The sequence below is a fragment of the Passer domesticus genome, chromosome 1 (assembly GCF_036417665.1).
Source record: "Passer domesticus isolate bPasDom1 chromosome 1, bPasDom1.hap1, whole genome shotgun sequence".
Lineage (NCBI taxonomy): Eukaryota > Metazoa > Chordata > Aves > Passeriformes > Passeridae > Passer > Passer domesticus.
Window position 1 is genome coordinate 128236841 of NC_087474.1, and position 16272 is coordinate 128253112.

A 16272-nucleotide genomic window follows, 5' to 3' on the forward strand; every position below is an offset into this window, starting at 1 on the left:
ACCCCAGAGATTCCCTGCCAAAAGTCATGCCACTCATTTCTTTGCACCTGCACCCTGACTTCTCTCCCTCATCTCTTGTACCGCTTCTGTCACATTCACACTCTTCAACAATTATTTAAAAACTACCTCCTCCTTTAGTTTGCTTCTGTCTCAACATCCTTATTCCCTTTCTTTCCTCAGCAGTACTTGGTATTTTCTTCTCTGACAGCCAGGCTTCTCTTAGCACATGAAATTTAACTGGTTATGGAATACACTAAGGTTAGAAGACCTTCTAACAGCCTCCCAGTACTTAGAAAGGCCCACAAGAGAGCTGGAGAGGGACTTTTTACCGTGGCATATAGTGACAGCTCAGTGGGCAATGGCTTTAAACTGGAAGAGAGTAGTTCAATATTAGATATAAGAAAAAATTCATTGCTGTGAATGTGGTGAGGCACTGGAACATGTTGCCCAGACAAGTTGTGGATGACTCATCCTTGGAAGTATTCAGTGTTGGATGGGGCTTTGAGCAAGCTGGTCTAATGGCAGGGGGCTGGAACTAGGTATCTTTAAGGTCCCTTCCAACTCAAACCAATTTATGATTCTGTAATAATGCCTTGGTATGTAACAACTTCTGCTAGAGCAGAATACACTGCATTTTTTTTATTAATCAAAGTGACCATGAAATGGCTGCAGAGGAGACTCTTTATGTACAGATCCCCCACTCTTGGAGACAGACATTTGTATGTTTATATGAACAAGGTGAAGATGTGAGAAGAACTGGCTTCCAGGAAGTTTTAAATACACATGAATACAATAAAGACAGGGATACAATAAAATATATGTATGGTTACTTCTGCCTCAGTACTTCCACAATCTTCATTTTCACTCATGTTATTAACTTTTCAGACAGATGTTTCCAATTTCCCCTATTACTCAAATTCCTCTTCTTTAACAGCAGAGAACTTAACCGTGCCCCGGCCCAGGAGGAGGCGCCGCTAGATGGCGCCTCCCCCGCGTCACTCGGCCGCTCTCCGTCTGTCCGTCCATCGTCCATCGGTCCCTCCCTCCCTCCTTCCTCCTCTGTGCCTACAGAGCAATCCTCCCTCACATTAATTACTATTATCCAGGGCACTTGGAACTTTGTAAGTAAAAAGATACCCACTCCAGCCCCAGTATATTCATAGCTCTGCTGCGCCCGTAGCCCGTTTCTTACCCGTGCTGCATCTCCGTCCTGCTTTATCATATCCATTCCAGGCAGCTGGTTTGGAAAGAGATTGCCTCCCCTCATAGCAGGATCATTAACCTATTGGTAACAAGATATTAAGGAGAATTAATCAAAAAATATCTTGGGAGGAGGGCTGGGAATTAAAAAGGAGGATTACAGACCATTACACTACTTGCATGTACCCATGTCCACTCCTGAGACCATGCTCAAGTCAGGGAAGTGACTGCATAGCCAGGCACTCCTCTTGCACAGCATGTGTTTGACTTATATTATTCTGCTTCACAGTCAACAACAAAGATTTAATTCCTGATACTATGACCCTTATGCATATTTTACAAAGCACTTCCATAGATTATGTCAGTGTTATCTGAAGAGGAAATCCCTGCTATCAAAGTTCTGAAAGCAGAAACATGTAACTACCTTCCTAACCTCAACACGCGGCTTTGCTGCTTGCAAACCACCACACACTTTTTTTTCAAAGCCTGACGAGATAACATGTAGGCTAAATTATACCAACTACTGACTTAGTTTTAACAATACTTTTCTGTTCATAAGCAATGGGAGAAAGACAACATCAAATGGGAAAATGTGAAGTGGCATGCTTTTCTAAAGGATGGTCTCCACAATCTTCTGAACACAGTCACAGGAAAGTATTGAAGCTGTGTGTTTCTGCACAACCAAGAGGTCTGTCTTGCTTAGTCAGGTGTAATTTGCCAAATTTACAGCACTGCTTTCTCAGTCAAAGGATTAATCTCACCATGTAGGAACTGGCATAAAATACAAAAGAGAGTCCTTCAGCAAGTTTCTGAAATATCAGAAGAAACAGTTTTCCTTACAAAGTTTATCAGGGAAAGAAAGAAACCTCTTTCTAGGAAGACTTTCTTGAGTCAATTCTGCTCCCTCAGAGTAGATACCATTCTCATGACACTCTCCCTCCAGACATATTTATTGGTAAAATCTTGTCTCAGTCTTCTCTTGTTGAGGAAGACTGTCTTGAATTCACGACACAAAGTCTTCTCATTTCAGGTCCTCCTGACTGTTATTTCTGTTGCTAGTCACTGATTTTGAAAAATACATTCATATGCAACCACTTAAAGATTGGTTTCCAGTCCTGCCAAAGACTACAACTCAATGGGAAAGATTAAAAACTTAAAATATTTTTGCCTTAGGAATTCTGACTCCAAAGAAATTAAGTGCTGCAAGCCTCCTAGTGATGCTTTTTGCTCCTTGAAGTGGAGAGATTTTTACATCTGAACGTGAAAAATTTAAATCAGAACGGAAGAGAACCACATTATTTTATTCAGAAAGAGAGATAACAGCTTTGCAGCTCTATCTGCATGCAATTGATGAATCCATGTTTAAAAAGTGCTTTCTGCTACTAATCAATATTCATTAGAATGTGCAAGCACAAATACCTTTTCTGATTGTTTAGTAGACAAAGGGAGGTAAAAATGAAAGCAGAAATAAACAATTTGTATCCTGAACCAACAGCAGTTTTGGAACCAAAAGATGACTGCATGATTTGCCTCATGGCACTTAGGACACGTATAGAAAAGGAAGGTGGCTCCAGGCCACTACAAAAGGAACAAAGGCATCAATGAAGTTTCTATCAAAGAAACTCTTTGCCAGTAATGTTGCAAGAATCCTGACTGACATTGTACCAGATATAAAGAAAACTCAACCCAAACTCAAAAAAACTATTTTGTGATATAAACACATTTGCTTCAGAAGACCTTAAAACACCCGACATTAACTTTTCTGACTGCAAGAAAGATCAGTTACAAAAGTATGGAAAAGGACAAAGAAATTGAAAGGTTTTCTAGAACTTTCTGAAGAAAGGTAAAGTGGTGTTATCGTATATAAAGTTTGAAAACAAAAGAACAAAAACAAAGAAAACAAAGAACTGTTTTACAATTCCTTTGCAATTAAGCAAAATTAGTAGTCTCCCATAAACCAAAGTTACATACAAGGTGTGTAACAAGTAAAGTTTCCTACCACTCCAGAGCTCCTTTAATCTGGTATTCTGAACTAAATCAAAATACCATTTTGAGATAACTCTTCTTAAATGCCATGATAATTTTGGCCTGGGGAGTACCACCCTGTGCAGACTAATACACAACTACTCTGACTGGACTTCTAAATAGGGGTTTACATCAGACAGTGAAAAGCCTCTTTTCTTGCACAGGTTTCAAACTGCTTCTTTGGTAGCTCAGTAAATAGCGTGGACCCATGACGCAAAATAATAACAGGTAAAAACCATGGCAGTAGCCCACTGTGCCAACAGGAAGATGAGGACAAGGGCACAGTAAGATCTCTGAATGGTGCGACACCAGGAAGGTTTACTTTCTTGATGCCTGGGGAAGTTGTTTTGGACAGGAGGAACCTGCAGACCTGGCAGCCAGCATTTCAGCATTCCTGGTAGCAGCCTCCTAAAAGAAACACTAGTAACAGCAGCCTGCAGAGATGTAACATAATTGTAAGAGTGAAGACCATAATGAGACAAGATTTCATTCCCCAAGTATATAAAAGAGCCTCTAAGTATATAATAATTACCAAGCCCATTTTGGCCACAATCTTTTTGCCTGGTGGTGCTGGGAGCCCAGGTGGTAAACAAGAGAAGTTGGAAACAACACAAGTATGAGCAGATAAACACCAAACTTAGCATTTCTGAGCTCTGGATGTATCTGTTTGATACAGCATAGTGCCACAAGAAGAGAGGAAAGAGAACCAACAAAATCTTTTTGGCACCAGGCTGTTTGGTACCAGGGGTAATATACCTGCTTCTCACCATGTAAGTCAGTCCAGGCACAGCTGTTTATTATTAGGTAGTAAGATCTTACTTCCAAAACCATCCAATAGTAATAATGTTGAGTTTTTTTCAAAAACTAGAACACATTTGCAGAGAGTAACAGTGAATCACTGTTAGTCTCGCTGCGGTTAGAAGGAGACAAGCATGTGAAGTTCAAATTATGTATTGTGGAACAAAAAGTGACACTGAATAAGTAAACAGAAGTGTAGATAACAGTATAAGAAAACCCCAAAAATGAATGAAATGGCAACAGTCAGCAGAATTACAGAAAATACAGTCATTTTGAAAACCACCAGTTACAAGAAAAAGTTCAGGAGAGTCTAGGTCAATTGCTAAATAAAGACGTCACTTAAGTAAAACACTATGCCCTGAAAACAGGAAAAAAAAGGTATCAATTTTAGTATTCAAGTATACATTTTTAGTTACTTGTGTTTCTCAAGAAAGAAAATGCAAAGCAGTACAGCACATTCCTGAGGACTAAAAAGTACTGCCTTGTGGCCCAGAAATGGCTCCTCAGCTGTCAGCTGGCCACCTCTGACCTAGACCAAGCATAAAACATTTGCTTGCAGATGACACAATGCAGGGGTGGTAAATAAGAGGAAACAGGTTACTGCTACAGAATGAGCCAAAGCACTTTGCTTTAACAGACACAATCTAAGAAATGCAACTTGATGGAGACAGGAGGGAGGCAATACTTCTGGGAACAAAGAATGCAGGTTTCATCTAGGTAGAATGTGTTGAGGAGAATTTGGGGGACCATCATAAGGGCTTCGTTGTGACATTGTCACCAAAAGAAACAAGGCAATCCATACACTGGAAGAGAAATTACAAGCAGAACTTGATTCTACACAGCTGTGGTACAGTCACTGTTAAATCACTGTCTCTGGTTACTCCATTCACATTTCTAGGAGGAGGTCACAACAACAGAGTTTAAAGTAGATCCAAAAAAGGGACTGATGGGCTGAAATCCAAATGGTGAGATGGATAAAGAACCTCAGCCTATTTAGCTTACAAGAAGTTAGATAAATGCTATCTTGAAACAAGATCTTGTAGTCTAACAGGAAGGAAAAGCAGTGTGACAGCTGTGCCAGGGGAAACAGTAGCCAGGATGGAAATATTTGAAATAAAACCAGATCTCTTTCTACAATGCAGTTAGTCAATTCAGGTTCCTAGGAAAAATTGTGTAGCATAGGTATGCTGAGAATTCAGATCGGGTCATAACCTTTAAATCCCCTTTCTTTTATTTTTTGGTTTTACTATTGTTTTACTACAGTAAATGTCTGCAACTCTATTAACTCAGTAACTAAAAATAAACAAAGTCTGCTATAATTTGGCTTAGCAACTGGGAGTATCAGAGAAGGTGACAGATTCGGGAGTATCAAAATTACTTTGGGTAACCAGCATGTAGCAGCTGTAAAAGACAAATGTGATCTGCAGCTATATCTGTCAGAGTATTCCAAGAGAAATGGGGAAGAACTAGTGTCATGCACATGGCTCTGGAAATACTGATTCAAACTAGAACAGCTGCGGGAAAGCAAAGGGAGTTTAAAGCCTAAGAGACTGAAAAACCATGGCTTGTTTGGCTTACAAGAAAAACCCTACAAAACCCAAAACTAAACAAAAAAAAATCTACCCAAACTAACAAAAAAAAAAATCATGTTGATAGAATCTTTCTAAAACACAGGAGAAGAAAAGAGCTATTTAAGGTAAAGGACAATACTGGAAAAGTAAATACTCTTATCAAATTTAGGCTGGAAAAAAGTCATACATTATCAAGCTATCAACATAACCAGCTTTAAACTGGAACATTATGGTATCAGAAAAAGTTATAGCAAGAGATGTCTATAGCAGGAGATATTACCTGAAGACACAAGAGGTACCTTCCTGCCAACATTTCTAAGTAAAGTCCATAATTTCAAGGCTGTATTTTTGAAGAAGCTGAAGGTCAGCTTTGAAACAAATATATGAGCCTGTTAATTAACAGGATTTGTTTATCAAACACTTAATAATGTACTGAGAGAGTTTAATTGCAGATTGGCAAACAGAAATGTTATTTTTTCTTATTTCAGATACCCTAAGTAGCAGTATCAAATAAGAATGAGTGTGTAAACATCCTCTCAGCAGAAAAGAACAGGTTACTTACCTATTGATTCAGCAACCTATTTCATATGCACCACATTACAAAAACCATGCATTTAGTGCTTGTACAGTGGCCACATGGATAGCTCTGAAAGCTGATTGAATATTTATTGTTTGGAATGACAAATACTGTGGCAGTTGAAGCCTCTTCCAAACCCTGCCCATACAGGCAGCTTTCACTCTTCCCTCTAGGAAGCAGCTGCCTGCCATCCAGTTCCAGCCTCTGCTGCTGGGAAAATCAACAACTGCAACTGTGCTACAGACACTTACCTACTGAGAACAGGAGCTACCATCAGCATGTGCTGCCCATGCAAGTCCAGGAGCTGGCTACAGTGCTCTCTACCTCACTGGTCACCTTGGCTATTCGAGTGCAGAGCTAAAACCAAAGCCCTGTTAACATCATCATTTCTCAAGACAACTACTAAGAGAAATATAATGCAGTGGATCTAAAAACTACTGGAAGTAAAAGCAAATCCTCTAGCTTGTCATCTCACATCCTTAGATTCTCACCTGCTCAGGACCCATGGAGGACAACCCTGATGTAGGCACAGAGGTCGCTGAGGTCATGCTGATCTGCCCTGTCATCTGGTTCATGTTGTTCATACCACTTGTGTTGGTTGCCATGGATACACTGATGTTCATGTTATTGTTGTACATGCTGGTGCTTGCTTGCTGCCCAAAATGTGGTGGGGACTGTTGTGAAAACATGCTACAGCAAGGAATGGAAAAAGCAATGTGTCAGACTTAGAACGCTGAAGCCACTAAGAAACTTTTAAAAATATGTCTTAAGCTGGAATTTGTATATACTGTCATTTATCCCAACTTCAAAGGAAAAATTAGTTTTCAGCTGCATTAATGTCTAAGGAGTAGATTTTCAAAATTTAAGGTCCCATGTCTGTGTACAAAAATGCATGCCTTTGTGTGTGAAACTACGGCAGAGTACAAATCTGTTATGCATGTGCAAGAACAGCCAATTAGCTATCTAAAGGAGCTTTGTATGTATTCTAAAGTAATGTTTGGAGGGAGAGGAAAACACCTTTAACCTCCAGTGTTAGCACAGCACAGGACTGTTGAGCTGAGATTACAGAAGGGTAATAAACTTTCTTTTTTGCAAAATAGAATTTGCATATACAAATTTGCATATTTGCATATACGAATACCAGATTTGCACATACAATCATGGCAAGCGGGCTCACAAATACAGACATGCAATTGTGCAGGAATTTGTTTACTAGGTCTTTGCATTAGGTTTTGAAAATGTGGCACTGTAAGAAACAAACTCTAAGATAATTACCATCTATGTTTCTTTAAGGGCATTTCTGAACAACTTACGGGGCAGTAACTGTGGGAAACCTCATCCCAGATTTGATTCAGTCCAAACACTGTCTGGACAGTATCTTCCTTCCCATTATGTTGAAAGCCATATGAGAGACTTCTTTACATTTCCTAAAATGCACTTCACTGTTTACACATCGGTGTTCTCTAGTCTTTGAGCAGAATTCAACAGCCAATGAAAGAATTATTATTGACAATGTGTCTGTTTAGAAGATGTGCATTAGACTGAAATACTGGAAGGGCTGCTGTGTCTCAGTGTCAGTGGCTGACGTCTCCTGCCCTGTGAAGCACTGCTCCCTCAGCTGAGGAAATCTTTCAGGGTTAACACTCAACCTTGCACTTGGGTACTCTGTTAGGCTATTGCACTCTGAGACCTGGTGCAGTGCAATGGCATTCTGGGCACAGGACCAAACCCAGAAAATCCCAACATTCTCTTCCTTCCAATTCCATGTCTTTTCAGGCCACCTCACCCCATTTTTAAGTTGTTATCTGGATGGCTGAAACAGTACACTGCAGATCATTGTGAATACTCAGTGGCTTGTGTAAGCACATTTGACATGTCTCTGCTGTAGAGCTGCAGTTTAGCAAAACCAACCATTGGACTTATGGAGCTGCCCCTGCTGCCATTTTTAGCAGAAGCCATGACAGTGGTAGCTACGCCTCCTGCAGATGCTTCAGGAAGACCGAGAGGATGAGGCATGGACAAGGATGAGGATAAGAGACAAATCAGCTGCTTTAGGGGGAACTTTACTTGGATTAGCCTCATCAATAAAATACTGGTGTTTTGGGTTTATTAACTAGGAACAACTAGCAGGAACAATATTTGTTGCTGTGCTAGGACAGTAAGCCTGAGAACTTCAGGATGACAAAAGCACTGTGCTAGAGATAGTTGTGTGCACCCCAGTGCCAACTGATACAGGCTGTACCTGACAGCTCCTCCCATCTTCCAAGGAGAAGCTCAGATCACTGCCATCTGGAAGCTCATTGCTGCCTACTGATAGTGTTCAACATCCAACCCATTTGATTTGGACAGACTGTTTATTAGAGCTACACCCACTGGGGCAGGGGCCTCAGCTGAAAAGGTGACTGCATGCATGAGGTATTGCTACAATGCTGTCAGGCAATGACAGCTATATGCTGACCCCCAGCATGTGCAAGTACTAATGGGCTGAACCTGGTTACAACTCCAGCATTTAAAGTGGGAGGTGATAATCCAGGCACTGCAATTCCACAGCAGTAGAATGCATAGCCTCTGGTTTAGCTGATCCAGCCATGTAGAAAGCAGTGTGGGATGAAAATCATATGCAAAAGAAATGCATCCACACAAACATTAGGGGCTGGAGTTCACTGTGCAACACAGGTGCTTCTTAAGGGCACGCAGTGTTTGATCAGTTATAACAGACAAAGCAATGCTTTGTGTGGATGCAGGTCTTTTAGCTATGCACTCACTTTGCCTTGTATGAAGACAGAATTTAAACCAATTTGTCAAGCCAAATTGAAAAGAAATCTCTTTTAGGACAGATAGTTAGCAACAAACAAACACGCAGTTACATCAAACGAGCCCATAAATAAGTGTAGACCATAAATGACCCCATTACTCTGAGTGTTCCTTTTAGTTTTCTTCTGGATTTACCTGTTACCACCCATATTCCCTTGTGCCCACCCATTCATCTCCGTAGAGGACTGATAGGCAGGATTAGCCTGAGACTGCTGAATCATGGGGCTTTGAGTGTGAGCCAGCCTTGGTGACATCAGTGGACTCTGAGGAGTGGTGGCCCCTGTGAAGCCTGGATCGGGCTGCTGACTAATACCTGCAGAAGAAAATGAGAAATTTACTTACTGTACATTCAGAGTTAAAACAAACCAAGAGCTCATACCTGCAAATGTGTCTTTAACCAGTCTTACTTTTATCATCTGGTAGGAGTAGATACCAAATTTAGAGTTGGTAGGACACAATTTGTTACATCAATAGACCTTTCACATAACGTACTATTTAATATAATTATAACATTACTTATACAGTAGGTATAAATAAAGAAACTGTATAACAATAACTGTATGGAGGTAACCCCAGAACAAAGTGGTTTGTGGCTTTGTAGAACACAGAAGGAAACGGTATTAATTATATTACACATTGGGTTAGGGGTAAGAAATTGAATGCCTTATCAAAAACTGATTTATATTACTTAAATTGAAGAGGTTTTTGTTTAGCTCACGCAAAATTCAGAGTCCATCAAGCAATACATACACATAAATGTTTGTGTGTGTGTACATACATTTATCTGCATATATCTATATATAAACCAACACACACACTGCACTTCTGCTGCTGCTCAAAGAAAGAGCAGTGCTTGGAGAGTAACTGGTACTAGAGCTAGGAAAGTGGAACCTCCAAGGGGTCCAAATGGCCATGTTTTCCACTGTTCCCAGGGAGCCAGGCAAGAGCCTGTGGAGGTGGGGCTCGGACCCAGCACTGGGGGGAACACGGGGGAGTAAGGACTGACAAAATCCAGTGAGAAGGAGTGGAACCAGTACCGTAGTTTGGAGGAAATGGAAACTGTTGTGCATTTGCCTGCGGGATGCGTGGGTTGCTCATGGTTGCTGGGATGCCACCGGTGGCCACCATGCTGGGGGTCATGCTCAAGCCTTGCCCTCGCATCATCAGCGTCCGCTGCTGCACCTGCTGCTGCTGCTGCTGCATCTGCCGCTGCCGCAGGTGCTGGCTCAGGATCTCCCGCTGCCTCTGCGCCAGCATCTGCGCGTTGATGGGGCCCTGGGGAAAACCACCGCCACCCATCCATCAATAGCCCTTCCAAGGAAACCCAGCCAGCAGAGGCATCTCCATTAGAGCAATCTCAAAGATTCCAGCTTTTTTCCCCCTCATCACACAAGTAACAGAAATACGAAACAAGAGAGAATAATCTTGCTCATGCTTCTGCAGGGAAAGACTTCCAACGCTGTGAGAGTCAGTAACTGAAATAATACAGCGTTGAAGGCTGCAGTGATTTGTATTTGCAAATGGAGCAGCTCATTAAAAACACACATCTTTAGGAAATGAGAAGCATGTTAAAAATGCAGTTATATCAAATCTTTATTAAACAATCCCATCCCATGTAAAAATGGGAATGACTCTCAGAAATGAAACAGCAAAATACTTCCTATCAAACAGACTGCAATATTTGTACTGAAACTGTACTTGCCACATAGCATTACTACTGCATTATACTGGGGCAAGAAAGCAAAAAAGGAAGTGACTTTCTTTTTTAAAAGGTATTATTTTTCTCACCTGTGTTGGCACTCCAGTTCTCAAAGACAGATTCATATTGGAGACGCTGCTGATCTGATTTATCAGTGGCTGCCGATTCTAAAGAGAAAAAAAACCAAACCACCCCAACACCAAAACCCAAAAGTTTTTAGAAGGAAAGGGAAAAAAAGAAGTGTTACATACATAGTCATAGAGATCTACTTCCCTGATCAGGTGGTCTGTAGACCTTATTCTACATATCCAAGCAATGACTAATTTTCCTCCTCAAATCCCACTCCCATGCACAGAATGCTGTTTCTTAAAGAGATAATACAGCATAAAAATAACAACCCAGGCACTACGCTGTTTATACAAAACATGCTCCTTCCATAGTTCATGCTCTTTTTCACTTTGGGAGTGGACTGTTGAGGTTTACTTCAAATTAGACCTTATCCTGATGACTGAAGGCAGAAATTATCTTTCCTCCTTAAATACAAAAGCATTGATATCTCCCTGATAGTACTACAAACCCACGTATTTAAAAACAAAACAAGAACTTAATTCTCAGAAGCAGACCAAGGCTAAGGAAAAAAAAGTATGTAGGATGTAGGCAACAGGCAGCAATAAAAGCAGTTAGATTGGCAGAAGAATCAAGATACAACTAATAGAAAAAACATGTATATAACCTTGCTCAAAGACTTAGTGAAATTTAGGCTTAAATACTGGTCATGTTCTTGTATTGTACTATACAAAGAACAATGTGAAGATGCCAAAAAAGAAGATCAACAAAGAGAACGTGCAAGGCACTATTCTGTCAAAGCTCATTGTGGCTCCTGTTAAATTTTAGCTTAAGAGTGGAATGAAGCAAGAGCCGGTGTATTTGGAGCGAGCTGGGCACGGAAGGGGCCGTACCTGCTGCGCCTGGAGCCGGTGCTGCAGCTGGAGGCGCAGCTGGTTGGGCTGGTTCTGCACGATGCCGGCGGGGCGCAGGCCGGGCCGGGGCTGCATGCGCAGGGCCGTGTACCCCGGGCGCTGCCCCATGGCGTGGAAGCTGGGGTCCTGCATGGGCGCGTAGCTGCCCTGCGCCATCTGCGCCTGCGCCGCGTACTGCTGCGAGAACACCGGAGCCTTCTGCTCCATCAGCATGCTGGACTCCTGGCTCGGGAAGGTCTCGGGGTCGACAGCTTGGCTCTGCAGAAATACACCAACAACAGGAACAGTTGGTGGGATGAGGCTTTCCAGAGGATTATACGGGACTAATACAGACAGCCTGCGACAACAACCTTCCAGGATGGGAATGTTTTGAAACGGAAAATTATATTAGCTTTCTTTACCTCAATATAAAACTTAAAAATAAGCAGAACTGTATATTTGAGTATCAAAATATATTCATGGAGACAAATTCCTCCTCTCTCTTTTCCTTTGTTCTGTTTATTTTTTCTTTACATAAAACCCTATAATCTTTCTTGTGTTCTTTACACAGACATTGCATTACTCTTCTAATGAATAAAAACCTGAAACGACAAATGCTAGATCAAAATCTGTAAATGAAATGATGATACCATATTTTTGCCATTGAATCTGAGATAAATTCAAAGGTATTACAAATGAATAAGCAGATTTTTATCATTATCTTTAAACAAAATAATGACTTCAAATAAAGATGCCTGAAACTATTACAGAAGCTAATGTGAACAGAGTGCCTAATTCTTTCAGGGCACTTTTGCACTAACTGATTATCCATTAGCATAAATAAACTAACACAATTCTAAATTCCATACTAGATACTCCCCTAATATTTGCTCTAGCCAGAACAATTTTATAGCTTATTCCACACTGACCTTGAAAATGAAGTTAATCTAAATTTCAGTGCCCTCCTGGAAGAAAGTCTTTAAAAGCCGATGTAAAATGTTTGAAGGCTATTTTAAAAAAAACATTTTTTAAAATGAAGCAGTCCTCTTATCTGCAAGATCCTTTAACTGCTTCCACTGAATTATTAATTAAATAGAAACATATTTACTGCTTAGTTTGAAATAAACCATTATTCATGTTTTTTGGTCGTGGTATTCCAAAACCTATATAATATTGCATGAAAGTTTCATAGCGCAAAATTGAAGTTCACCAATAAATTGTATCTCCAGCTCTACACCTCACTGACTTCTGTGTTGTACCAAATAGGCTTGGAGACAGCTTTCTCATGTTCAAAGCAGAATTTCATTGGACCTATTTCATATCTAAAATGCAGAGCTAGTTCACAAGTTATGCTCAGGGTGCTGATGAGTGCTGGGGAATGAAATGGGTATTGCAGGTTCCTCTGAGAATATTAAGTCATTGCACAAACATATACTGATTTTGGAAATAAAATTCTGATGCCAGAAATGTCAGGAACTAACTTTTACTCAAAATACTTTTATTTTTCCATGGTTTTTTTGCACATATAAAAATGAAACAGGCAAGAACCACATGGAAGTCAACAAAAATAACTGTGGGGAAGAATGGATGAAAAAGCATAGAACAAAATGTAGCAAGCATGCTTGAAATTTTGAAAAAAATTACAGTTTAAGTGCTTGGAATAGAATCAGCAGCCTCAGATAAATCTCATCCCTTAACACACGTTAATCAGCTAAGGAAAAAAAAACATGGGTGAATTTACACACCTCAGGTTTGCTAATCCAAAAGCTTGTTGCTCCCATCACACTAAAACCTCCTCCTTGGCTCCTAGTTCTTCATGCTCTTATTTTCCTATTTCCTATATTCTGTTGCTGGTCATGATCTTACCTTTTGTCCCCCTACAGCTGTTCCTCTGACCACCATTTTTTAAAAATCAGTTTAGTTGCATAAAGCAGGTCAGAAGAAAGAGATCTAGGTGAGGGTGGCAGGGGAGAGGAAGGAAGACTAAACTAGGGGCTGAGGGGAAGTTTTCAGGTGACACTGAGCCGTGAAATGGACTTCCACCATCCTAGCTTGCAAGAAGTGTTTTCAACTTTTTCAACTCTATCTTGACAACATATTTTATAAAAGCAATGTCTAATACATGCAAAATACCATGTTCAGTATACCTGGCTCACTAGTTCAGGTATTCCTAGAGCCCTGTCGATTTCTTCTAAACCATCAAAATTCCTTAATGCCATGTAAAGCTGATCCAGGAGAGCACCCTCATCACTCGGTGACTCTGATGAAGGATGATTACACAAGAGATCATCTGGTGAGCTGCCAAACGGTTGCCTGTGAAAACATGAACAGAGGGTTGGCAAACAGCTGCTGGCAAACATGAAATAATATCAGAGGATTAGTACTCACACTGAACTAACAAGTAGAGACAGAAATTATTTTAATTGCTGCCAATTTTGGTTAGAAAGTTATTCTGGGTGGAAGTCATGCTACCCAAATAAGTAACTAAATGACTAATGCCTGTCAAGACCCTACAAGTGTGGTATACCTGACAAGCAGGAAAACCCAATAAAGGTAGCTCAAGTGCTGACTGCATATTACAGGGTCAACAGAGGAACTGAGAAATCAGTCTAGAACATAGTCATTTAATACAGAAGGCTAAAAACCCATATTTTTAAAACTAGTTGTAACTTTGAATGTCTCATGTAAGATCAATTATATTATCACAATTATAGTACTCACTTCCATAGACTCTCCCCTTAGCTGGTTTTCTATCAGGCTAAGCAAGCCAAAGAGGTCACAGACAGGTCTGTGGATTGTCTGATCTCACACAAACTGAACATGTGGAAGAGCTGGGCAGAAGCATGAGGGAGCAGGGAGAAAAGGACATTCCCCTTTTTACTTGCAGCAAAACACTGCATCAGCTTACCCCAAATGCACACTTGGGTATCAGTTTATACACTTGGTTATGGTGCTTGGAAGGACATCAGCAAGAGCTTGGGTACTGTCAGGCACCATGTGATGATTCTATAAATCCTGCTTACCTCACCCCTGAATTTGTATGCGAAGCACACTTGCAGTTACAAAGGCAGAAAAAAGGTTTGTTATAAACCCAAAGGACAGAACTTACTGAGAAACCAACTAAATCTGAAATAACACCTTATCTGCAGCTAAATGACACGTTTTTGTTCTGCAGTTCACACACCTGCCCTGCTTCAAGCATGCTACCACAAAACTGCAACAGAAAATAAAAAGAGCAGAGCATTCTGCAGGCAAGGGCAGCTACAATATGCACATCATGGAAGAATCCTATCCCAGATAATTACTCAGAGACAACAAAAGCTGTCACCCATGGAGGGAGGAAAAGCACTATATGTGAACCCTTTTTACATGTCTGTTTAGAAAAAACAGAGAAACATGTTTGTGTATTTAGTTTCCATAATGAGATATATGGTTGCCATGGAAGTCTAATCTCTATGTCAAAGCTAAGCAGCAGAGCTGCATCATCAGGCTGCACACTGAATGAACTCAAGGGATGGCAGGCAGGAAAACTAATAAAGATATATTCTTTTTAATTGGATTCCAGGCAGTAAAAAAAAAAAAAATAGGAAGGATATATGACACACCTTTTAAACATAGCAAAGTATTAATCAAACTCATATATAGAGAAATTTCTCTAACTCCCATAGATGAAATTATAAATCAGCAAAAAGGAAAGGGCAAAAAAACCCCTTTGATTCAAACTGCTTACAAACTCCAAAGATAACTTGTAAGGAGGGATCTATTATATGGAAAAACAATTGATGAGGCTAGCAAAAAACCCTCTCTGAGATTGCAAATGAGTGTGAACACACATGATAAAGAAAACTAAAACATTTGTTAAATTCTGTGTATTAAAAAAAGGACAATTACTTACAATTTCTCAATTTATTTTATATGCCCCAATGACAATTTTAATTTTTCATTTAATACTTTTCAAATTTAATATATTTTTTAAATTTAATACATGGCAACCATCAGATTATAAAAACAGCAATCTTGGGGTTTAATAAAGCAAGAAATGGCAGCATCAATCAATTAATAGTCCCTGGTTGGGGTGTAAATGATCAAAATATTGTTACTTTCAGATGCAATACAATGGGAATGTTTTCCACCATCTTTGGCTATAAGGTTATTAACTATAAGGAAATAAGGAAATTACACAGCTATAAGGAAATTATGACAAATGCAAAGGTAAAAAAATGGAAGAATTAACTGCCTGGCTCGCTGACCAGATATGACCCTGTATTTTCTTTTAAGGTGTAGTTTTTAAACTGAATAATTCAATTATACAAACAATGCATTTTGCATATGGATATGCTAACTGAGAGAAACACTAGGAAACATCCTGAAAAGCATGGAATATAAGAAAGAAAATGCCACATATATTTATGGATAATATTTTTGGGCATCCTAATGAAAACTAAGAGAAAGTAGTCAGAACATTAACATTTTTTTCAAACATAGTTTTTTTCCACATGTATCCACTTATTTTCTTTTCAGTGATCCCTCGATTTACCACTTACAGAATTGAAAATATTTAAACATTTTGCACTTGCTTGTCCATTTTGCATTCCTTAGACATTCCATATATACACAGTCTCTCCAAAG

General features: G+C 39.9%; 1 protein-coding gene and 1 long non-coding RNA gene across 4 annotated transcripts in view; one reads left to right on the forward strand and one right to left on the reverse strand.

Annotated features, from left to right (window-relative positions):
* The window catches only part of NCOA2 (nuclear receptor coactivator 2), a 188130-nt gene that overhangs the window by 5907 nt on the left and 165951 nt on the right, over positions 1-16272 (reverse strand). For all 3 annotated transcript variants that reach the window (XM_064388841.1, XM_064388832.1, XM_064388847.1), the window contains 7 exons: positions 13791-13956; positions 11644-11922; positions 10774-10851; positions 10023-10260; positions 9121-9298; positions 6663-6861; positions 1193-1282 (listed from right to left, as the gene is read on the reverse strand). In XM_064388841.1, coding sequence (XP_064244911.1) covers positions 1193-1282; positions 6663-6861; positions 9121-9298; positions 10023-10260; positions 10774-10851; positions 11644-11922; positions 13791-13956 — 1228 coding nt within the window. The remainder of the gene's footprint in view (positions 1-1192; positions 1283-6662; positions 6862-9120; positions 9299-10022; positions 10261-10773; positions 10852-11643; positions 11923-13790; positions 13957-16272) is intronic.
* LOC135280726 (uncharacterized) lies at positions 1293-6847 on the forward strand. The gene is made up of 2 exons (XR_010347583.1): positions 1293-4988; positions 6345-6847. It is a non-coding gene; the product is annotated as an uncharacterized LOC135280726 (long non-coding RNA).